This window comes from Pholcus phalangioides, unplaced genomic scaffold (assembly GCF_987345545.1).
Source record: "Pholcus phalangioides strain wild (caught in Gottingen) unplaced genomic scaffold, Ppha-v1.0 ptg000042l_1, whole genome shotgun sequence".
NCBI classification, from domain to species: Eukaryota; Metazoa; Arthropoda; class Arachnida; order Araneae; family Pholcidae; genus Pholcus; species Pholcus phalangioides.
In genome coordinates this window covers 30,052,840-30,077,986 of record NW_028301628.1, presented here as the reverse complement: position 1 = coordinate 30,077,986, position 25,147 = coordinate 30,052,840, and the positions used below count along the sequence as shown (strand labels likewise).

Below are 25,147 nucleotides of genomic sequence, written 5' to 3'. Positions count from 1 at the left end.
GCGAACTAACATTGAATTTGTGAAAGATTTCGGCAAAAGTTTCAATGAATATCGATACATGACAGATCGGAATCAAAACATTACCATCGTTTAAAAAAGTTCGATAAATTTTGTTTGTGACCAGAAAAGAATCATTGAAAAGATCATTCTTGTCGAAACGGGACATATGGTCAATCAATAAATTTCGTAAACAAATGTCGTTTGATTATGACGACGATCTGGCAACACAGCTGGCGATCATCATCGAGCAGCGAGCCAAAGCTTGTTGTTGACGCACGGCGTGCAAAATGGAGCGTTGCGATGGCGGGTGCCTTCAATAACTTTACATCAACAATCAAACGCTGGCTAACTTGCTCGTGGACATACCTATGGTTATTGTGGTTCATCCTTGTCATATTTCTCGTTTATTGCCTCAGGGGACCGCTGCGAGTCAACGAAAATTTCACCATGGGTAATGTTGTTGTTGGTGACGTTGGCATCTCTATCATTGTCATCGTATATATATCAAAAATCTTCGCTTAATAGTTATTGTTATACATGAATATGACGTGTTAAAGCGTTTCTTTGCCGTCGTGAGAATTTTCTCACAGTTGTCACTGGGATCCGGGAACTCCTAATGTTAATTTGTACCCAAACAGCTGTCATTTCATATTTTTTTTTTAAATGAGGTTTATGCCTATTTGGTGAAATAAAAGTGATGCAACAAGTTTTAATGGTGTGAGATTTATAGTTGGATTTAAATGTTTGTTTTCTTCCGGTTTTATTGAATTATGGGCTTGATACATGGATGAATTTTTTTTGTTTTGTTTTCATTAAATGCTACATGTCAAGGTCTCTTCAATATTGAAGCGCACTGAACAATATGCATTAAATGCAGTAAAACTGCTCATTTGCAGACAAGCCAGTGTATGTGAAAGAGCAGTTTTACTGCATTCAGGGATTGTAAAAGTTTCTGGGATGGAAAAAATTTGTCTGAAAGATGGTTGAGTGCAGGGACATTAATGGGGGGATAGGCTATGGACAGTGCAGAAAATTTGAGGAATGAGTGGTCAGTTAGTGGAATGGACGGGTGGTAAAATTTGTCTAGCCCACAGGTCGTAAAACCACCTCTGTCTAGAAAGTAGGAGGGACAACGTGAGTGAGTGATCTAGACAGCTAGGTATGAGGTCAGTGAGTGACCAAGAGAGTCACCTGGACTGTGTGTAGGCAAGAAAAGTGACCAAAATGCTGTGCAAGCATGTGAGTCATCAAAGAGTAGCCTAAAGATTGAGGGACTAGTTCAGTTTAGTGACATAAGAAGTTTGCATGCAAAGGAGTGACCTAGAGAGTGTAAGTATGTGAATGAGCAATTTAAGAGAGCAAGGGACCATGTCATTAAGTGACCTGGAGAGCTTGCAAGCGTTCGAGTGAGCAAGGCTAATGGGAGACAAAAAGAGTCACCTAGAGAGCAAGAAACCAGGTCAGTAAGACCTAGCATTTACAAGTTCATATAAGTGATCAAAAGAGGAGAAAGGGACCATGGCAGTGAGCAGCCTAGAAGATTTATAATCATGAGAGTGATCAAGAATATGTGACTAGAATGGGAGAAGGGTGGAAATTTATAGAGCTTACGGGCAACAAAACCATAAATCTGCATCTGGGTGACCGTAAAACTGAGTTTAAGCCCCTTTAATATGAAACAAAATAATAGGCCTATATTATTCTGCTGTAAAAAGGGGTGAACATTAGAGGAATTTCACTGCACTATCACTTTAAACTTTTGAAAAAAAATAATTCTCTCACACATACATTCTATGATATTTTCTAATCTCAATCGAAGGTATCCATATCTGTAATCTTTGGGTTGGATAGTCCAAGTCGAGAAAGCAGTCACATGCCATACTAGAAAATGTTCAGTGTGTCATGAGTTTATACCAAATTAGTCCTTATCAAGATCTGTCAGAGCCATCTTTTGACAGACAAAAGGGTCTCGAGGCCGAGCAATACATTGAGGGCTTCCTACAAGACTGAAATTGATTTTTATTGTTATAAAAGGTAATCAGAGATCCCTCGTTCACCACAAGGTGGCTCATCAAGAAAATTGTGTAGCTGAAAGCTATAAATGACCTTTTATAGTTAATCGTAATCAGTGTCAGATTGGTATCATAAGAGTTGTTTTTATGTAGGGTTACCAGATTTTGAATACCAAGAAAGGAGGTCGTGCACCCTCTCATCAATTTTCACAATGGCTGGCGCCACTGTGCTGACTCATAAAACCAACCATAACAATTTTTTCTTAATTAAGAATTGCTAAAATCTTAGTTTAATGAACAGTAGGTACATGTAGTGAACCTAACGTTTATTTCTCATAATACTTGTTATGTGTAGTGCTGCCATAAATTTTTCCTACTACGAGTGCAGTGTAATGATTGAATAATCATACCGTTGTAGAATTGTTGCTCCCTGCGGCAAGACTTTTTAACGAGGAGATCGGCTTGCATTTTAGCCTCAAAGTTGGGAACTGATTTAATGCTGCAAGTTGCATGGTCTTAAGCCATGATATTTGAACAAATACATATAATGTTACATGTATTTGTGTATTATAGTAATAAATAATGTTTTCATTCATCTTTTTAAAAATTAATGTAGGCCTATGTTTTTTTTCAGCTTCAATGTTTTTAAATACACTCACCCCTAAATTCTATGTTGCTCTCACTGGAACATCATCATTGATCTCTGGTCTTATTCTAGTAAGTTGGTATCTGACTTTTTTTTTTAATCAATCCATCTATGGATGGGCTGGTTCGAGCAATGGTTTTATGATTTCAATGGAGTTTTAATCAAGATGGGTTTTTGTTTGACAAATGAATTACATAACCCCTATTTTCATTACAAAAATTAGATTAAAGAAAGTTATTTAAAACTTGTTTTTAACCTTCGGTCGGGACCAAAATGTTGATAGTTGTTTTTGTAAAAAAACAATGTATTTGACTGAAAACCAGTCAAATAAATTTGGGCATGGAGGTACACAATGCTTCTCCCAACCCCCAGCATCAGTGACGAAGTAGGCTGATCTAATGTATGTTACTTACAAAGCCTGAAATCTGCCAGTTTGCGAAATGGCGGGCCCAGTTGATCCGTCTAATGTCCGAATTTCAGGCTTTTGCCTGACTTTGGTCAACTCCCGTGTATTGATCAATCCCTATGATTCAGAGTCTGCCACGTTAGCGTATTTTTTTAAATAATATTATGGCCATTTAGAATTATGGTTAGCTATGGCAACCCTAACAATCAAAGGAATCGGAATGATGTTATCTAAGGGATCAATATATAGGGTCAGCCAAAGCCTAGCGAATTCCGGAAATTCAAACATTGGCCAATTTCAGGCTTTGGCAGTAACATATGTATATAATTGCATTGCCATCATCATGGGACTCCCCCCCCCCCCCCCACCAGCCTTTCATGCCTATCTCTGTCTATGCATTGCACTGAATATCAAAATGTTTCATTTGGCACATTAATATATAAAAAAATTGAATTGTCGAAAACCAATTTCCCATTCTGCTCCTTGATAGTGAAATCCATAGTTTCAGGCATGCATGTGGTGGCCATAAGTTCCGGTTTTTAATGTGATTATCCTATTCCCCTTCCCCCCAGATAGAGATTTTTCCCTTGGTATAGCTTTGGTTTGATCATAATTATGACCATTTAGTTTACTGTTGAGCGATAATTTGCTATAGCTTGCTTGGTGTTTGGATTTTGTTCTAATGAAATGTTGTCACCCTATGCACACATAAAAAAATCTGCAATTTTTCTTGATGAGTAAAGAGCAATTTCGTCCATGTAACATTTTGCACATACAATTCAGTATGGACGGAATTTATTCTGGTCTGTAAAAACTGTGTGTGCAAAAGCATTTTTAGCTGTGTGCGGCTCAGATTAAACATAGCTATACCATTGTTATCTGAAAAAGTAATTGTGAAGAGAGTAATTTTACTCCTCTTCCAAATTATAGGGGGTATTTTTTAATAGTCAGAAATAATTCAAAATATTGAGAAATAAATTTAAAAATTATCCAGAATTAAGGTGGTCTAATTGAGGAGTATTTTCACCACTCAACGAAATTTGGAGGAGTAAAGCTGAATTTTGATGTGTGAGTCAGGCATCTAAATGGCATAGCTGCCAAGTTTCCTGAATTTCTACTCCAAAAAATTCTTATCTCCCGAATTTCACCCATGACTGTAAAAAATCCCTAATTTAGGAAAAAATTATTCCCCGAAGAATTTACCAGAAAAAACTGCTGCTTCATAAGCATTCTGTAAATTGTCCCCATTTCATCAAATCACAAAAAAAAAATTAATTTTTTGGGAGAAAACACAAAATTCAGCAAGTGTCAGTCCAACCGTTCGAAATTCAAAGTTGGCATAATTGTGTGTATCTGCTTTATATGTCCTGTTTTGGGCCTGACCAAGATTTTTTGGTTTGCAAGATTTGATTTTTGAGAGGTAATTTAACCCAAGGACTTTAGCCTATTGGTTGGCCGTGATTGGCGATGGCTTGCAATGTGTCACAATTTTTGCAATGGGAAAATATCCCTATTTCCCTTTTACTTACTGAAAATCCCTTTTACATTTGTTTTGTGCGGAATTTGGATCTGTGCGAAAACCTGGCAGCTATGAGATGAGTATTGATCGAACACTGAGCTATACTGTAAATATGCCATCAAATAGTTAGCATGTTGACATCCAGTTCAACAGGTCTAGGGTGAAATCATAGAAGTAACACGAAGTGTAGCTGGTAAAAGTTGACTCAGTGAGGGCATTAGATTTATATTTGCATGAAAACATGATTGCAGTGAAGTAAATGGATGTTCAAGATGTGATGTTTTTGTTACTGTTGTGCACGTTTTATGCAACTTTTCACATATGCTGTCAGCAATTTCATTGTGATTATAATTTTAATCAATGATTTTGGAATGAAAATGTTTGATGTCAGTTCTTGTTTTTTTAGATCTTTGAATGGTGGTACTTTCGAAAGTATGGTACATCATTCATCGAGCAAGTGTCGTTAAACCACATATCACCATGGCTTGGGGGAGGAGACAATAATGGTGACAGTAGCTCGACGAATGGAGATAACGGGAATGGTAATGGTGGAGGAGGAGGAAACAATAGCAGCCAACAGTCAGCGCCAGGTAATTAGCATTTTTTGCTGTCTTGCACTGTGTACATTTATTTGTTTATTTTTTATGAGTGAAGGCATGGATGCTCAAACTTCTCCCTGATGGCCAATCAGTGTCATTTACACATTTACCTAGTTTGCACAGGAATTTTAAAAATTTTCTATTTAATAATATGATTGGTATGTAAATTTCAATGTGATATCATAAAAAATTTGATACCTTTACAGAAATGAAACTCCTGCACATAGCAAAACAATTTGTTTCTGTTCATTTTTGCAGCACCTGAATTACAATTTCTTGCTTTTGTTTGCCTATGTAAAATTTATTCTGTACGAAACATTGATAAAATGTGAAGTCAAGTTTTTGTTTGTTTGTTTGCATATCTTTAGTAAAAGTGCACATCCATTCTAAAAAATACAGATAATATTTGTCTTTTCATGTTTTCAGAATGCAAAGTATGGAGAAACCCATTAAGCTTGTTTCGAGGATCAGAATACAACCGGTTTTTATGGGCAACTTCGAAAGAACCATTAACATATTATGACATGAATTTGTCTGCACAGGATCATCAGACTTTTTTTACGTGTGAAGCGGACGGAAGTAAAATCGAATATGAAAGTAAGACATTTGTTTCTGTTCAGTTTTGCAGTTCTGCGAAACTGCATTTTACATGATTTTACTCAATTTTGATATTTAAACTAAACTTTTTTTCAGTATATTAGTATCATTGTTACCAAGTCTTTTTTTTTCTTGTGGACAAGTTTATTCAAAAATGAAAGTGTTACTGAAACACATACAGGTATCCCTTGTCTTACATGGTTTTGCTTTTCGCGATTTTTAAAAGCTGATTTTAGGAATTCCCACCTGTAAAATTTGGCTTGGAGTTTAACTTTTATCCCGGAAATGGGCTTGCAAATATTGAAGTTTTTTCAGTTAAATCCCTTGACAACCAGATACATTGGATTTGATGATGTGGTTGAGACAAAAGTGAGAAATTCTCAGATACAACTCACCAAATCTCATTGATGTGAGATCAAACATACAACATACAACAGATTGACAATGCCATGGGAAATTTAATTGAAAAAAGCGGTTCCAGGAAACTAGAATTTTCATATTTGTTAAAAATTTGTGGAATTCTCTGGCTTTACTACTAAAGTTTTTATAAGGAGAGGGAAAAATGTTGCTTTTCAGCCAAATTTTGACTTTCATTAAAAAGGTTATCAGTCCTGTCGAACACTTTCCTGCATGTACTGATTTGTTGAAAATTCTGCAGAGAAATGTGTCTGAGGTGCATGTATGGTGAAGTAGTGTTCAGTCTATGTTAACAAATTACCAAATTCAACACTCATATCAGTGACTAGATTATAAGGAGTTCGCTTTTGCAACCCTATTTTTGATCTTGTATATTAATGTTGTCAGTGTATTTTCGACTAATCACAAACTTCAAGTGCAATTGGGCTTTGGAATTGTAATGAAAAAAAAAAGAATGAAGATGGACATGACATTACATTTTTACCACAAATTCCACATAAACAAAATTTTTCCCCCATGTCCCTTGGATTTTGTTTTCCCATGTAGTTTGGATTGCTTGTAATGATAACTAATTTCTTTAAATACTGGGTGTTTTTAAACTCATACGATAAGTTTTAAAGGGTAAAAGGGTAATAGAACATAGCAAAACAAACATTTTCCACCTCAAAGTATGGTTGCATGTGTAGCAGTTGACTGCTAGAGGGTGCTTCAAATTTTGGGACAAACACGATAAAAAAAATGATTTGTGAAGAAAAGCAGGAGTGACCATCAAAATTTTGAACAGCTTTTGTGTTGCTCTTGTTCGTACATAATGATTGATGTTTCTATGTCATTTCTTTTTCATCTTTTGATGTCTGTTAATTTTTATTTCTGCAAATCTTATTGTATTTCGTCATGTTGAGATGTTACTGATGTTTATTTGTGTCTTCATTTAAACATGTTTTTCTATGTTTTAGGCCTCTTCTTTTTGAACTTGTGTTAAACCATGTGTGTCCCAAAATTTAATGCACCCTCAAGCAGCCAACTGCTGCACATATGACTATATTGTCTAGGGTGAAAACTGTTTTGTTGCACTTTATCACTTCTTGAAGTTTGTCATATTAGAGTTTAGAAACACTATGTTACAAATATTCCAATCAATTTTGAGATGTTCTGTCCAGTGAGCCATGTAGAGTTCATAAGACAGGGAGTATGTTAAGTTAAACATTCTTGTTATTTTAAAAATATGAAAATTCCTGTGCCGTGCAGTTTAACTCACTAGTTTTTATAGATACAGTTGTGTGCTAATCTAACCTATCCAGTAATCCGGCATTTTTTAGGCAGGTTTCCTTCAAGTATAAAAGAGAAAAACATGTTACTGCATCTCTCTGTGCGCAAGTTTTTTTATTTAAATGGGCAATTAACTTTTCGCTCAACTTTCAGCAATCCAGTAATTTCAGTAATTCAGCACACCCTGGTCTGATATGTGCAGGATTAGCGCAAGTGCTGTAATGCTAAATGTTCCCTTCTGTATATGTCAGTTGATATACCTCACATGTGTATGTCAGTTGATATACCTCACATGTATATGTCAGTTGGTATACCTCACATCAGTTAACATGCTTATCAATATTTCTGTCTTCAGTTATGCAGACTGCTTGGAGAGAAAGAGATCCAGAGGTTCGCATCAAGGCTGCTCATGAAGCTTTAGAAAAGAATCCAGAGTTTGTATATTTTGATACTTTTAATAACAATGAATGAAAGTTATAATTAGAAGTTTTTTTTGTTGTTACTTTATTTAGTCATTTTCAATTTCTGTTTGCTTTTTCAAAAATATTTTTTAATATTTTCTATTTATTATTTATCTATTTTTTACACACAGTGATATGATCCTTGTTGGATTTGAGTAAATATTGTATTTGCTTTGTAATATGAAGCTTTGTGCATTCTAAGGGAAGAGAGTTAAAAAATTAGAGTTTGTAACCCAGTATGTATGGAGCAATAGCTCTAAACTTTTTTCTCCTTTGAATTGTTTTACAGGTGCGCACCAGCATATATTTTACTGGCTGAAGAGGAATCCATGACCATACTTGAGGTATATAAATCAGGGAATCAATTATAAAAAAACATTTCATCCTTTTTAACTAGGTATATGAACCATATGTTTTCTTCCCATTCTATGAATTAATATAATCAAGATATTCAAAGCATCTAATACAGGTATTATTAACCAGGAATTCACAATCCCTTGAGAGTCCTTAGAACAATTTAAGGGAGTCTGTGAGTTTGTATTAGAAAATAACCACACCTTATTTTATTATTTACTGAACATCATTCTGAAAAGGGTGTCGGAGAATATCGTTCTGAAGCCATCTTATTAGCATAAGGGATAGGTAGCACACAAGATGTATAAAAAAGCCTGTCTCATACCACCATTTTATTGTTTAAAATAGTTCATCATGTTTAAGAATAGGTTAGATGAACAGTGTATTCATGTTTCACTTATAAAATGTATTATTTCAGTAATGTAGTGTATATACCATTATACCACCACTTCATTAACAGTGTCTATTTCTATGCACCTGGAAAATATATTGCATCTGAAAAACAAATGGGCATCAGTTTTTACAAATGTTCTCATAACAGCTCCAGATATCTTTCTTATGTGTCAATGTCGCAATTTAATAAATAAATTATCACTTGCAATAGTTATAATTTATGTGAATTGAAATTATCAGTTGGAACAGTTGAATGTTATTTTTTCATTATTGTTTTACCATTCTTGTGTATACAGGGTGAAAACAATTGTTTCACCTCAAATAACTTGTAAAATATTGGCTATAAAACATATTTTCAATTATAAAAAGTATTTGAATAACATGCCCATGTTAGATGTGTCATTCATTTCATTAAGGGTTATATATGAGGAGGTAAAAAGAGTGGTGTAAGTCAGTTTCCACCAATTCTGACTTGGTTAGATGCTATAGATGTAAGTACAGAAATACAACCTAGAAGTGCTAAACTGTTGAAAGAAAAAAAATGAACTGGCTCAGCTTTGATAATTCTCCACTAGATTGTGAAATTATAAAAATTTTAACATATAGGACTCTATGACAACAATTCTACTGAAACTTTTTTCTAAAAATGAGGTTTATTGACTTTTACCACTATGACATTAACCCACTCATATGTATTGAGATACAAAATTCAACTTTTTATATAGTCCTCCAACTTCGAATTAGAAAGTTGTTGGCCTTAAATCCGTGTTTCTAAGTAGCATGTAAATTTGCTGCAATATTTGAATTTAAAATCACTGAAAGAATTGCACAAACTGACAAGCTCATTCTATGATTCATATGCTGTTTTTGAACTCAAATATCTCAGCAAATATTGCACTTAGAAATGTGAATTATTTTTATCCCTTTTTTTTGTCTTGGGAGAGACACAGCAGCAACTTCCTAATCGGAATTTAGAGGAGGGGGCATATAAAGAATTAATTTTTTTCTCAGATGGTCACATTATTTAAATACTTTTTCTAATTGGAAGTATGTTTTTCTGTAGCCAGCAGATTGAATTATTTGAGGTTGAACAGACTTGAGTTTTCACCCTGCGTGTATAAATTCTAATTTTGAAATATATAGTGCAAAAATTACATCTCTCTCTCCTTCCCTAGTGTGAAAAGTTGTTTCGTCAAGCTTTGAAAGTTGCAGAAGTCAATTACAGAAGAAGTCAACAGGTTCAGCATCAAGGACCCACACAAGAAATGCTGCATAGTATGTTTTTATTTTTTATAATTTATCACTTCCCCACAAGAACTAACATCAAAATTTATCTTTTTTAAATGTTATCTAAAAAGTATAGCATGTTTCTTTCTACGAAGCAAAACTTTTACTCGAACATTCATACTTTGTTAATCCTTATTATGGATTATTTCTACTCTATGGTGCAATTTATTCTCCCCCCCCCCCCATGCTGTTTTTGCTATGTAATGAATTTTGCATGAAAAAAAAACTACATTGTATGGAGATTCAACTGCATGTGGAAAGCATGGTAATAAATTTTCAGTGAACTTCAATGTGTTGAATTAGTAGCTTTATTTTCGCACATCGTTATTTGCCTTTCATGATTTTGGTTTTTGAATTTCAATTACCATCACTAATTTCTTTATTCGACATATTGCCTGGGATTTGTCAATCCCTGGTGATGCAGTATTTCTTGATTCAATTAGTATTTTGGTGTAGCCCATAGTTTCCTGCAAAATGGGCTGATTAATAAACTAAAAATTCAATAAAAGTATAATTTCATATTCAGTTGGTAAAGGTGTTTACTACGATGATTCACGGTGAGTTTCGAATTTGCAAGATGTTACTTATAAATTTTCATTCATTCATGGAATCAAGTAATATAAAAAATTCTATATCTCTCGGTTTCTGGTATTAATCAAGTTTGAATTTCAGCTGAAAGAAATAGGATCTTGATATCAAATTCACTAATTTATTTTCACTAAGTATATAATAATAGTTCTCACTATTCATCAACATGCATCTCAATTTTGTGGGGAAGTAAGTAAGTTGAAAATGTTCTTAGAGCAGTACATTACATGTTTGCATATCTACTATACTTTTTTTCAGGGCGAGACACGAATGTATTGGTTTACATCAGGAGGCGGCTTGCGATGTGTGCAAGAAAACTTGGAAAGCTAAGAGAAGCTGTTAAAATGATGAGAGATGTATGTGTAAATTATTCCTTCCTCCCCTCTTTCCTTGTTTATATATCTTGCATTATGAAACATACTTTCTTGGTTATCTTTTATTAATGTATTCTAATTTTCTTCTATAAAAGCTTATAAAAGAATTTCCTATGATGAACGTCTTCAACATCCACGAAAATTTAATAGAAGCTCTTCTCGAGATGCAAGCATATGCTGATGTTCAGGCTGTTCTTGCAAAATATGATGGTAAAAGTTTCTTTTCAGTGTCATGCTAGTTATCCAATAATAAGTATGTAAATTTGTGAACTATTAAAAAGAAAATAGTATAAGTCTGGGCTTGGCAAATCACAAAAATATTTTGATGCCAGCCAAATTTCTTATGAGGCAATCAGGACTTGCTCGAAAAGACTGTCCTAAATTTTTTTTTCACTTTTCCAGGACTCAACAACTCCTTCCCATGCTAAAAGATAGAAGTTTAGGTGCCAATACCAATGCACTTAAGATTTGCCAAGCCTTGGTAAAAGTTCCTCTAACCCTTTAGGGGGTTTTATAAATTTCACTGATCCACAATATGTAACTTGTGCAGTGGAAATAACCAAACCCACTGTAAACTAGCACATCTTTTTTTGAGAATCTGTCCCATCTTTTCCAGCGAAGAATTTTCTTATAGAACCCCTATTTCAGAGGACTAGACCTATTTGGCAAGACTAAAAACTCCTATTTTCTGATTTTTTTGCAGGAGATAAGTGTTCCCCTCCCAACTCAGAGAATAATAATAAAAAACTAAAAAAAGGGAAATACCTTTTTTTTATTACTTATACTGCAAGCATATTCTCTAAAAGGAAGGGAAAGAAAAGTTATATTTTGAACACAATCTCTCATTGAGTAGAGTGGATATTTTATCATTGTCGCTGGGAGGTTTAATCAAACTTGTTTATAATAAAACAATATTAAATTTGACACTGAAGTAATTTTGCATCCTTATCATTACTAATACCAAAATCAATTTTTTTTTGTTCAGGCATGTATTAATAATATAAAAGTTAGGTTATAATGAGACTCAATTAATTATTTATTTATGCAATATTGCTTGGCCGAGGCCCATACAAGGGAATACAGTGGTGAAGCTTAACAGAGGAGATGATTGATGTTACAAAAGAAATCTGAAACTGTTGTACAATCAATAATGTTTGATGGGAGGTTGTTCCAATCAATTATTGTTTGGAGAAAGAAACTAAATTTGAAACAATCTAGACGCAAAGATGGGTTTCAATTTTTGGAATGGTTAATTGTATTGGAAAAGTATGAAGCTGGAGTCAGAAAATTGGAATTGTCAATATGAAAATGGCAGTGAAGGATTTTGAAAAGGGAAGTTAATTGAGAGTTAATTGTGTCTATGGGTGAAAAATGATTGCATGTTGAGTTGGCACTTCAGTTCAGTAATGGAGGCAGAGAATGACCAACAGTTTAAAATGAAGAGGGCAGATTTATTTTGAATAGATTCTAATTTGTCTATATTGGAGAGAGTACAGGGGTCCTAGATTTCACAGGCATATGAGAGTACAAGAAGGATATAGGTTTGGAAGGTGTGGAATAGGAATGTCTGAGGTGACGGGTGGAGTTTTTGATGTTTTGACAAAGAAAAAAAAATTTTTGGAGACATTTATGAAAGACGTAATCTGCATGGAGGTTCCAGTGGAGTTCGGCAGAAATAATTACCCCCAGATATTTATAATAAGAAACTTCAGTGATTTAAGAGTTATTGATAGTGTAAGAAGAATTGAGGGGAAGTCTTTTGTGATTAATTTTCATAAAAACTGTTTTTGAAGTATTGAGGGGTAATTGCCAGAACAAGAACCGTTCCGATACAATGTTGAGGTTATTTTGGAGAGATGCTTGGTCGGATTCGTTGTGCACTGTTTGGTAGATGACGCAATCATCTGCAAAGAGTCTGATATGGCAATTGATGGAATTGGAAAGATTTTTATAATGGCGAGAGGACCGAACCCTGGGGAGTGCCAGACTTATCCTGGAGATGGGAAGCTCTGGCCCTTGAAGGAGACACTAACTGCGGTTGGTGAGGAAGGCTTCCACCCATTTAAGCAGTTGAACGCATAGGCTAAGGTTTTGGAATTTAAGTAGAAGTTTATGGTGGGGCACCCTGTCAAAAGCTTTAGAGAAAATCCAAGAAAATTATATCAGTTTGGACGTTTTTGTAGATACTGCTGAATAAATCATGTACGAGAGAGAGAAAAGAGCCAATTGGGTAGTTACTGACAAAGATGAGCAAAAGCCGTGTTGATTTGAGAAAAGAAGTTCATTGAATCAATGTGTGTGTGGATTTCCTTGGCAACCATGTGCTCAAGAAGCTTGCAGCAAGTGGAGGTGATAGCGACTGGTCTGAAATTAACCCTTTGAGGTGAGGGGGCACTATATATATATAAATTGGTCAAACTAACTTCACATACTTAGTACATAGGACTCATATAAATGTATTTTGCAACTATTCTTTTCTTTTTATAAAAATCCAGCAAACAGGTGATCGCACAGTGGGGGCACTGCCCACCTAGATAGAACACTGTAAGCTATCCTAGGGTGTAATGCAGGAAAAGCAACATTTTGTTTAAAAAAATTTCCTTTCTACAGATTTTGTAGGCCAAAATGATCAACATAAGTGTATTGATAGCTGGTACATCTCTTTCATTGAGATGACAGTGTAAGTTTTCCTTCTTCAGTGGCATATAAATTTGTTCGAAATGCCAAATTTTCCATCAGTGACACTGAAAAAAAAAGAATAAGAACATACAGATTGGTGATGTATCCGGCATTGATAAAATTTCCTGAGATGGTCCCACTTCTTCCTGGTAATATGGGTTTTGGTCTCCCGAACTCTGAAATTGTCAAGAAGATCCAAGCATTGGGGAAATGTATACCATCACCATCATTCTCGTCGCCATCTATAGAGTAAGCTTTTTTTTATTTTCTTCTGGAGTATCATCCAGGGCTATCATTTCAACTTTTTCCAGGGGGGGCAAAGACATGTACTCAATATATCAAATAAAAATAGGTACTAGAACACTGTAAGAGCTATCCTAGGGTGTAATGCAGGAAAAGCAACATTTATTTTCAAAAATTGCCTTTCTACAGATTTTGTAGGATTTTTTAGTGTATTTTCAAAAGCCAGGGGGGGGCAACTGCCCCCGACCCCCCAAATGACAGGCCTGGTATCATCAGATGCATTAGACTCCGGATCAGAGGGAAGCTTCAAAATTAGTACAGTATTGCTTCCTCTGCACTAAGGAATTCTTAATGCAGTTAATTAATCACCACCAACAAAAGTAATAAATACACAATATTCGAGGAGGCAGGGGGGGGGGGACTCAAGGCAAAAGAAATTCCAGAAAATAAAATTAAAACTATAGAGAGAGAGAGAGCATAGAAAGTAGTTGCCAACAGCCGCTCTAAAGCCACTAGAATGAAAGTGACTATGTGTGTCACAAAAAATAGCAGGTTGTGTGTTCCATTCTAACCCCAGAAACTCTTCACAAATACACGTCTGAGATGTTTCAATGCCATTGCTGCCACCCATTTTCTAGTAAACAAGAAAGAGGGGGAGAAAAACAAGGTCGCTTCATCTTGGAGTAGTGGGTTCATACTGACAACATTTGGGGTGTCCTCAGTATGGAACCACTTTTTTAAAATTTCCATAATTTGATTTTAAACTATTCTTTTAAGTTTGTAAAATGGCTTGATTTCAACAAATATGACCAAAGCTATAAAAACCATCTGCAATTTTTGAGAAAATTTTTTTTATTAGGAAATTAAATATTTAAAACAAGTATCATAAGAATAGAGAAAATGGATTCTTTTACCACTTGCAAAACAAAACCAGTATGATGCTATCATCTCTGATAAAAAATCTAAATCTTCAGTTATTTAATAGGGTTTAAATGATTTGTGTGCGAATATTAGTTGTTTTTTGGTGGAATTTTGAAAAGAGGGTTTCACTATGGGGACACCACGCCGGAAAGGGTTAAGGGGATTTGAAAGAAAACCTGATTTATATATGAATTAGGATAATCTTATTAATTTTCCAGTCAGAGGGCAAGTTAGATATGGTCAATGAGACATTGAAGATAATTAAAAGATACAAGATTCATCAAAAGACTGGTTATTTGTGGAGATGAAGATTACAAGGAAGAAAATTCATCACTGCCCCCACGGGGACTCGAATCCCTTCGTTCGAGTCCCCGTGGGGGCAGTGATGAATTTTCTTCCTTGTAATCTTCATCTCCACAAATAGGGTTCGAGTCCCCGTGGGGGCAGTGATGAATTTTCTTCCTTGTAATCTTCATCTCCACAAATAACCAGTCTTTCGATGAATCTTGTATTGACAAGTGGAGAGGACGTTTCTATATGCGAATTAAAAGATAATTAGAAATTTCATCAGTACAAAATTTAAGAATATGATTTTGCAATGAATTAGCAAGGTAAGATGTGATTTCTCAAATGAACTGAAATTGAATGTTCTACTTCTAATATATAAATGATAAATTGATTATAATCTGGAATTTTATATCCCCAGACATAAATCTCCCTAAGTCAGCCACAATTTGCTACACAGCTGCGTTATTAAAAGCAAGAGGAGTAAGTGACAAGTAAGTATATGTTTCAATGGTATTAGAATGCTTTGGTTGAATGATCTCTCTATAGAATAAATAAAGATGTGGGAAATTAGGTATTAAATCTCCATGTATGTGAAATCCATGGAAATAATTTGTAAGCAAGCTTTTATTGAAGCTTATGATGCATCGATCTTATGATGCAAGAAGTTTAACAATGCTTAACCCGTGCCCTTGGTGAATCATTTTTAAAATGCTGATATAAATAAAATTTGCATTATTTGTTATTCCTATTCTTTGTTTCTCGTGACTGTTGAATTTCACTTTTTGTGTAAAAAATCTTACAACATAGGCAAAAAGTTTTCTTGTAAATGAATTAATCAATGTTATTGTTCAAAATATTTTCATAAAGTTATTTCAAGTGGTTTGGGTAGTCAAGTTTTTACTTTCATCCTCAGAAATGTGTTGTATGAAGACGATGTGAAAATGCTTTCGTAATCTTCATCATTACCCTTTCTTGTTTGAAGAAAAATGTTCCATTAGTTTGTATGTGCTAATAGTTGGAGAAATCCTAATGTTAAAGTTATTTTGACACAGGTTTTCTCCTGATGTTGCTTCTAAAAGAGGGTTGAGCACGGCAGAAATGAATGCTGTTGAAGCCATCCACAGAGCTGTTGAATTCAATCCTCATGTGCCAAAGGTACTTTTTGTGTTGTTAGCTGATTTGAGTGTTCCTGTTGGATTCATTTTAATCTTTTACTGTGCTATTTGCTACTACCGAGTAAATTTGTATTTGTCAGTTTCTCTTGTATTTTGTTCTGTTGAAGGCGAAAACATTAGGTGAGTGTAACGTGTAAAAAGAAACCTTTTGTCCCTCAACATTAAATATATTGCTTACAGTATTTCGCAGTTGATTACCTTAGCGCTAGCAATATATTTTTAATATGGGTAGACTTTTATATCTAAAACACCTGAACATTTACAATCATAGCTATTTATATTTCAGTGAAAAAAGGCACAGTTTCATCTGGTAAACATTCTCAAACATCTAATCTAATGTTAAGTTTTCATAAAACTTAACTGCATTTTTGTGTCCTTTTTGTGAAAAAAAAAACAAAAAAGGGACCCCCCCCCCAATATAGGAGGACAATTTTTGGGATTTACTAGAAATAAAAACTTGAAAACAAGTTATGCAGTGTATTTGTGAATATATAGGAATGTATTTGTAAATATATGATTTTGGTCAAGACCAGTGTTCACTCTAAACTTTGCACACCAATTCACTGTGAAAATGTGTACACTAGAAACACAAAGTGATATATTCAATCAGGAAAATTCATCTGACATTTTGTCCCCTTGACTTCCCGCCCCGGACAGAGCCAAGTGGGTGGCTGCATGAGTGAATGGGTTACTTGGTTACTCATATCATCATTCACCCAGTTCCTTCCAGGCCGAAATGTGCTAATCAAGAAGCATGCTAGGGGTGAAATGTTGGGCCCACATTTCTGTAAACCAATTAGCATCTATATGTTCGGGCCCAATGGATTGTTTTGTCAGTAAGATTTGGTTTGAGGTGTAGTAATGGCAGGTAATTTCAACCCACTAGTTGGCAATGAATGGCGCTAATCAGCAATGGCTTGCACGATGTCACATTTTTGAAAGGGGGAAAAATCTTACAATATTTTTGTTTTGTTAATGAAAAATCCCTACATTGTTTTTCAGAAAACAATTCATGGAAACTTCTGTAATTCTCATTCTCCAAAGTTGGCAGCTATGCCATGATGTGATTATATACAAAGATGTGATGAAGGTTTATTTGTCTTTCAGTATCTATTAGAAATGAAAAGTCTCATCTTCCCACCAGAACATATTCTCAAACGTGGTGACAGTGAAGCAGTGGCATACTCATTTTTTCACTTAGCGCATTGGAAAAGGGTTGAAGGAGCCCTCAACTTACTCCATTGCACATGGGAAGGAAGTAAGAAAGATTTTTTCTAACTTTTTTTCAGAATTTATTCATGTCTAAGTTATATTTCATTGAAGATGCTGTAAACCAATTATACAGTATCTCTGAATTCAACTCCACTATATGTTTCAAACAATTTCGACGATATATAAATTCATAGTTAAACTTGTAATCCTTGTATGGTAGAAGTTGACTGAAAATTTCTGGTGCTAAGCTTGGATAGTACTATACCGGTTTAAGACTACTACTTAACCATGTGTGCATCTCATATACATTTTCGTGCAGAATTTCTATCAAATTGGTACATGCCGTACATGTTGTGTGTGGCCCTGGCATATTTATGTTATCATTGTTGTGCTTGTTTTATGTTTTTCCTGATGTGCCATCTGTTTAGTTTATGACTACTACTTAACCATACATACACATTTTCTTCTGTGGAATTTTCAGTGAATCAGTACATGTCAGAATGTGTGTGTTCTAAGTGTGTGTGTGGTCCTAGCATATTTACATTGCGAGATTTGCACTTGTTTCATGTTCTTACTAGAGCTTCAATACGCAAGTGTCATGTTAAAGGTCTGCCTGCTCTCTGCGGAGAGACTTTTTCAAATGGGGGACTGGCTCGCACTTGTGCCATGCTATGAAGTTTATGACTTCAGTTATGACTGGAATTATTTATGTACCAGTTCATGACTAAATATTTAGGTAAATGTTGAAACTTCCAGAAGGAGTTCACAAATGGGATTCATAGCTATGTTTAGATGCTATAGATGTTAAGTATTTAAATAGTCTTTATATACTTTGAGACATGCCAAAAATTTTCCATTATGTATGTGATTCCCACCAATACTTTCAAGCTGATTGATGAATATTTTAATTCCTCCTGTAACATCAATGCATTTTGTTCTCTTGAGGTAGATGGCATTACTCATGCTTGATTGGTGACTTCCGGTTTGTGCCTGCTTGGTTTAAGTCTATGACACTTCAATTACCCTTCAGGCTCTAACTGGCAAGAATCCATAAATTCAAGTATCTGCATATCTGCAAGCAGTCTTATTCCTGTGGCTCAGACATTTCAGTTCAAAGACTTCCAATATACCAATAACATCTCTAGCCTGTCTGATGATTCACCATCCCATTGATATAACTCATGACTGCTGATTCAAATGTGAATGCCGTAGACCCATCTTTACACTCAGGTTTTTAATTTCTTGCCCTCTCTGCTGCATAAGAAGATATAGAATGATCTTATATTGTTGTATGATTTCGATGTGATTCCTCTTAGGCAGAATTTCTAGTCCCCATGGTGATTTGGCACCTGGAATTTGTCCAGCCCTGCTAACAACTGTTGGAACTACCAACTCCTACACATAAGCACATACTCTTCGAATGGAGTAGGGAGTTGTATAGTGATGGAGGGGGAATTTTCCATTTTCACCTTTCCACTTAGGCTAGTAGTAATTTTTTAGGGAGAGAGGCGATTAGCCCGGTTATCCCCTTTGCCACAAGTCCCCTTGTGGCAAATTATTAGTGAACCATTGATCCAAAAGACAGTTTATTCTGGCCTCAAGAGACGGCACCAATTTTCTAATTAAGTTTTTTAGTATAGGATGTTTGTATACCAGCGTATGAAAAAATCATATTTTTTTATTTTTAAATCAGATTTTTTAAATTAAAATTAACTGACTGCTTATTAATTAAAACAAATCTTGTTAATCACCAAGAATTCATATTTTCATATCATCTAACTGCTTTTTTCCTCTTAATTCAAATTTAGTTAAGCATTAATGATTAAATAACAAATGAACTATAAGCAGAAATACGAACACCAAAAACCTGTTTATGTAACATGAAAGGTCATTGAGCACAAATTTACTTCATGGATTAACATTTTTTTGTAGAGAAAAGTGTTTTTATTCATGAGCCCCCACCTCCATTAAAGTGAATCAGTGGTGGCATCTCAGTATCACACATCTGGTGCAGACATGTCAATTCACTCAACATACAAACAAAGGGCCATTCATCATCCACTAAATAAAACAAATTCTATTGCCTAGATTGTTTTTTGCCCAATGAATGGATGTGTTTCTGACTTGCATTATGTTACTTAATAGTTTACTCATTTTCGTTCTTTCACAGATTTAATGAGTTTTGGTAAAAAAACGAATAAACTCAAAATTTTAATACCAAAAGTAAAGTTAAAAGCCAAATAATATGTTGGTACAACATCTAATATTATTTTGAATCAGCAATTAGGGCATAGAATCCAAGGCTTTATACAAAAAATAATTCCTCTGTTTTTTAATCATTGGAACCCTAGGGCCACATGGCAATGCATTGAAAATAATGCAGTTTAAGCTAGCTAAGTTCAACTCCTATTTTTCTTCAATGTTTTCCATGCACAAAATCTAGAAATAGAGCAACTTTCTTTCTGCGCTGTATCTAGGGATTAAGTTAAGTCTATATTTACCCCAAAAAGATCTTCTATACTTCTTTTAATCACAAACTTTATCACATATCAGTAATATGCAAACCATACCAGATTACATTTATTTCAATATCATTTAATTTATGTGAAGAAAAAACTAAATTCTGAGGTCGGCACCTTATTTGGATACTTTCTCCAATTGGAAGTATGCCTCTAATATCAAGGGTTCGCTAGTAATTTGTGGTAAGAGGACTTAAGCAGGGCCTAATATATACAGGGTGCTAACTAAATTTGCTGGTATGTTAAGCAAAATCTAATTGAAAGTAAGAGATTGAGACCCATTGCTTGGTAGTTTTTAAACTTTTTTGTGTAGTTTTTGAGTATTAAATAAATTGTACTAAATTAGTGTAAGGGAGTACTATAATTTTAATATTAGCATTCATTTGTTCAGCATTCAGGATGATTCCTTACCCACTCGAGAAAGGTCATCTATTTTACCCGTACCCCACATGCACAGAAAACACAGACCGGGAGCTCTTACCAGGTAAATATTTAAATTCATCATTTATCTTTCTAGTTTAATGTTCTTATCGATTAACTGATTCGTAAGTTGTTCTGTGCATCCATATTTGCAGGAATTTTAAAGATTTATCTGTAAAGTAATTACAGAAGGCTGCATTTGTAATTGGTCAAGAAAGTGTTGACTCAAAAGATTTTTTTATGTACTTCTTTTGTATCAGCGTTCCATGAGGTGTCTGTGTATCCAAAAAAAGAATTGCCATTTTTCATCTTATTCACAGCGGGGTTGTGTTCCTTCACAGCGCTTTTAGCTTTACTCACACATCAGTATCCAGAACCAATGGGATCTCTCGCAAGGACGGTAAGAGTTACTTTTTAGAATAAAGTGGTAGTGGTAAAACTCATGGAGATTATTTTAGGTGTAAGGGGTAAAGTGTAAAATCAAACACCACTCAGAGTCATCTGTAGCTCTAATAACCGAAATAATACCAGACTTGGTAGGGAGTGATGACATAGGGGAAGAAGCGAAGAAGGATTCCACAAAAAAATTAATTTAAAAATCACAAATATTGCTGGTGGGGGAAAATGTAGCACAGTGCAGTATAAAAAGAAGTTACATAGAGACAAATGAATAAGAAATCCAAAATTAGGGAAATGTCATGCTTTATTAATTTTATTCACTTCTCTGGCGAAGACATCAATATTCTTCAACCTGACCACTGTACTCGTGGATCTTGCTTTATATCCTCTGCCAGGGTTGTTTAGTTTAAACCATGTTGGTTTTAGCCAAGTGGTTTTTTAAAAAACACATTAAAGTGGCCTAAATAAAATTTTTCCCCCTGTGAAATATTGTATTGGTTCATTAGCAAAAATGTTTAATTCTTACCACATTTTCTATTCTTGGTGTACATTCTGATGTTATATCTTTAAATGGTGTAAGATGATATAAGTGTTTTTTTTCAAAGAAATCTCATAAAAGTGGCCTGAATATAAATTTTCTTTCATATTAAGTATCTTAGTTGCTGAAAATTATATACAGTATCAAAATTTCTCATTCTTACTACATTTTCTAACTTTGCACTACATTCCGATGCTCTATCTTAAGCAAATTCAATAATGAGTATTGCATCTCACACATGTGGTGATGGTGTATTATCTCACAGGCTTCCTCCCCCACCCCTTTACAAAGAAGCTACTGTAGTGACTTCACTTTCATGCTAAGGGCAGGTAGTCTTTTAATCCAAAAAGAGTAGTGTACTAGTAATTTAATTACCTCACAGACATTTTCATTTTCTTTCTATAAGAAGCATACCATATACTGTATATTGCCACCAGCCTTAATATTGAATTAATATTTTTTTACATATTTTCTCAATATTGCCCCCAGTTAATCAAGGTTCTACTGTATAGTAGTAAAAGTCTGAAATTTGCCAGTTCATGAAGTGGCTGGTTATCCCTGTCCAAATACTTTTCAGTTAGAAATTCCTTGGAATATGGACTGTCACCATTTGGTTAGGATGTACAGTAGTAAGTGATTTATGAAATATCAGCTATATGCAGGTGATTATAATTAAAAAGTTCTGATTCCAAAACATGAATGAGAACTGCTGGTCAGAATGACTTGAAAATTTTCATGAGTCCATTGCATGAAGCAATGGATTTTCTTTGGGGAAAGAAAAAAAACTTTAAAATGTACAAGTTGATGATGCTCTACTTGGCCAGCAGTATAATATATTTTGCGCAACCAAATCATTTCGGCACTTCAACAGCATCAGCGGGTGAATATCTGGGCTACTTTACTGCACACCAACTCCAATCATATATTGCAATACGGAAATTTTCAACCATGGAGTTGGGTGGAAATGAAGGCGTCATCTATTGGTGGTCACCCCAGGCGCAGATGGTAAAGAACTTGCTTCTGATGATCTTTTTTTTCTGGATTTGAATCCATGGACTGACTTTGACAGCAACCTCCTTAGTGGAAGACGATCATCTTACCACTGAGCCACTCGGGTGCTGAATAGCATGGCTGGACAAATCCCAGATGCTGGGGTGACTAGAAAATCAGTTTTGGCACTGAAATTTTTTTTTGTATCATTGCTGAAATGAAGTGTAAATATGAGACAATTTTTCTTTGATTTCATAATAATGTATCTTCCAAAATGAGAATGGGTCATAAAGTCCTGGAAAAGTAAAAAAAAAACCATTACTCACAGGATTGTTTTTCTTGGGGGAAAACATGCTTCGCTCTTAACAAAGTTGACTGGCACATAATTTTTTTTTCAATTTGTCCAGCCCTGGTAGATAGTACAACTTTTATCAAGCTGCACATTGCAACAACACCAGTGAAGCACCTTCTGAAGAACCATTTTGAAAATAACAACGTGACACGACACCTGTCTGCCATGTATACCTGACATGTGAACGCTACTATAACCCTTGCAACTTTTGGCTTTGGAGATACCCCAGAATATGTATTATGTGAAGTGGTCAGATTGCAAACTTTGCTGAATTGAAAGCACATTCACATCATTACCATGACATACTTTGATCTGTTGTTGAACAAGTACTTTTGTTCTTCCACCTCATAGCCAGAACACAGTGGACAACATATTTAACATTTCTTTTGTAAGTTGTAGTTGTTTGTTTAAATGACTTCATTTTTGTGATGTTCCATGAATTACAAAATTGTGACATGCTAATTGCATCATCATTTTTCCTTGACTGGCTATCATATCCATTCTGCAAGCAAATTTAACATGTGCTGGATGAGTACAGTGTCATCTGTTTTACAGTTTAAAGTATTTTCCCCCTTCGCCATGCAAAATTCCATTGCCTCAGGAACATTCATGCAAATTTTCAAGTTATTTTGACCAATGGTTTTTATTGTACAGTGTTTTGAAATTAGAACTTTAGTTATAATCACCCTGTATATCGTAAATCATTTTTAATTTTTCTGCATTAAACACATTGTATTTGCTTAGGTTTTATCATAGTTGTTGCAAACTAGCATCCTAATTAAGCATATTGAAAGTAACTGTAGAAAACATCTCTATTATAGGGTTAATAATAACATTAAGTATTCTCAAACAGAAAATATTTCCTTTAGTTAAGTTATAAAATAACTAAATTGCAAGAGTTGGTTTTTATTAAAATGTAAGAAATATTTATAGACTAATTAAATATGGGAATTGTGTTAATTTTATTAATAAACATTTTATTTCAATTAATTATTAGAAGTTTGAGTGACTTTTCAGAAATTTTGTTTTTAATGTAAATGCTATCAAAACCAAAAAACCAGTTTAAAACAAAAAAGGTGGTTTTTTTCTACCAACCCTGTCCTGTGTACAACATTCTCTTCTGCCAAATGAAACATACCACAAGGAATGTACATCAGAGTCTGCATCACTTATATGAAGTGGTTATTTGTCACAAGTTTTCGGTTGTATGGCTGCCTTGTTCCATGGATCTAATTCCATGCGGCCTTCCATTGTGGGGGATATGCCAAGTAGAAGGTGTATCTTGGTGTATCACAACATACCATGGAGTGTGATAAATATTCATTGTGAAGTGTTTCTCTCAGTTGTAGAGAATATTGAACAGAGGACACACACACAAAATGTGTCCATATGAACATCGGTCATATTGAAGGATGTTAGTTTTTTGCCTGGGCTTATAAGTAAATGTTATGAATAAAATGTGATGTTTTTCACTGCAATTTTGTCTTTCATTCATTTGTCTCTAACTTTTTTTTCAAACTACACAATACCACATTTTCCCCTGTCAATGATATTTGTAACTAGAATGTTTCACTGAATCCTTCTTCCCTTGTTGTCATTAGTCTCCTTACCAAGTTTGGTATATTCCAGTTGTTTGACCAAGTAGTGTTACTCACGGGCGAAGATATGGGGGGGGGGGGCAGCATTAAAGGTGGAGTCGACTAATCTAATGCATATGTGTATATATGAACTGACATCATCATCATCATGTCCCCCTCCCTTTCAAGCCTATCTCCGCCTAATGGTTTTACTCTGAGAATTGTCGGTTTAATTACAGACAACTTGCATTGTAAGACATGCTTTAAATATTTCAGATGAAACTTAGTGCTTTTGTACATCGAGCAGTTTTTTGTTTTCAAACATATGTGTGACTGAGATTGTTGAAATGTTGATATCAATAAATTGATGTTTTTCAGGTTATCGCCTGGCTCTCCCTTCCATTAAGTTACATACTGGAAAAAGTGGAAGCAGTTTTGCCTTCTAGTCTGTTGCATCAACTGTCTCGTATATGAACAGCATTTCATATAGGGCATGGTGACTACATTTTGTTTTTTTGACCGATCATTCCTTCACACCCATTGATTAAAAAAAATATCTTTGTTAATTTCATCTTATATTTATTTGCCTCGAACATCATTGTATAGCTGTGAAAAATAAACATGTTTTGTTATTGATATGTGTTTGCATTTATTTATCCTGAGGATGTTTTAATGCATCCAGCAATAGATGCTGAATACAAAAACAAGTATAACTCTGACAACACAAATATGTTAAGGCCACACAAAACATATAGAATAAAAACATTCCAGCATGTATCAATTTGTTAGAAATTCTGCTGAGGAATATATGTAGGAGGTGCATGTGTGTGTGTGTGTACGGTCGAATAGAAATAGGTGTGTGTTTGGGCATTGTGCTGGACTCGCATGTGATCATTAACCCTGTTGGCAGCA

General features: G+C 34.7%; 1 protein-coding gene across 4 annotated transcripts; it reads left to right on the top strand.

Moving 5' to 3' along the window:
* The first annotated feature begins 228 nt into the window (after positions 1-228).
* LOC149064784 (suppressor of tumorigenicity 7 protein homolog) lies at positions 229-24,871 on the top strand. 4 transcript variants are annotated; one of them, XR_016195755.1, is made up of 15 exons: positions 230-451; positions 2,647-2,729; positions 4,990-5,173; positions 5,609-5,779; positions 7,821-7,899; positions 8,216-8,270; positions 9,849-9,948; positions 10,807-10,904; positions 11,018-11,132; positions 15,472-15,544; positions 16,106-16,208; positions 17,336-17,486; positions 20,351-20,443; positions 20,535-20,779; positions 24,614-24,871. XR_016195755.1 is itself a non-coding variant. In XM_089255493.1 (15 exons), exons 1-15 carry the CDS (start codon positions 301-303, stop codon positions 24,707-24,709), a joined length of 1,692 nt encoding a protein of 563 aa, XP_089111619.1. In that variant the 5' UTR covers positions 230-300; the 3' UTR covers positions 24,710-24,871. The 4 variants fall into 4 exon arrangements, 3 of the variants coding, with proteins under 3 accessions (XP_089111620.1, XP_089111619.1, XP_089111618.1); XM_089255493.1 differs by having other exon boundaries at positions 20,640-20,779; XM_089255492.1 differs by having other exon boundaries at positions 20,336-20,443; positions 20,640-20,779.
* Positions 24,872-25,147: the final 276 nt, after the last annotated feature.

Coding starts and splice junctions, on each gene's coding strand:
- LOC149064784 (XM_089255492.1), top strand. CDS start 301: ATGGCGGGTGCCTTCAATAACTTTACATCAACAATCAAACGCTGGCTA. Junction 5,780..7,820: donor AAGTAAAATCGAATATGAAA/GTAAGACATTTG, acceptor TTCTGTCTTCAG/TTATGCAGACTGCTTGGAGA. Junction 10,905..11,017: donor CTGTTAAAATGATGAGAGAT/GTATGTGTAAAT, acceptor CTTCTATAAAAG/CTTATAAAAGAATTTCCTAT.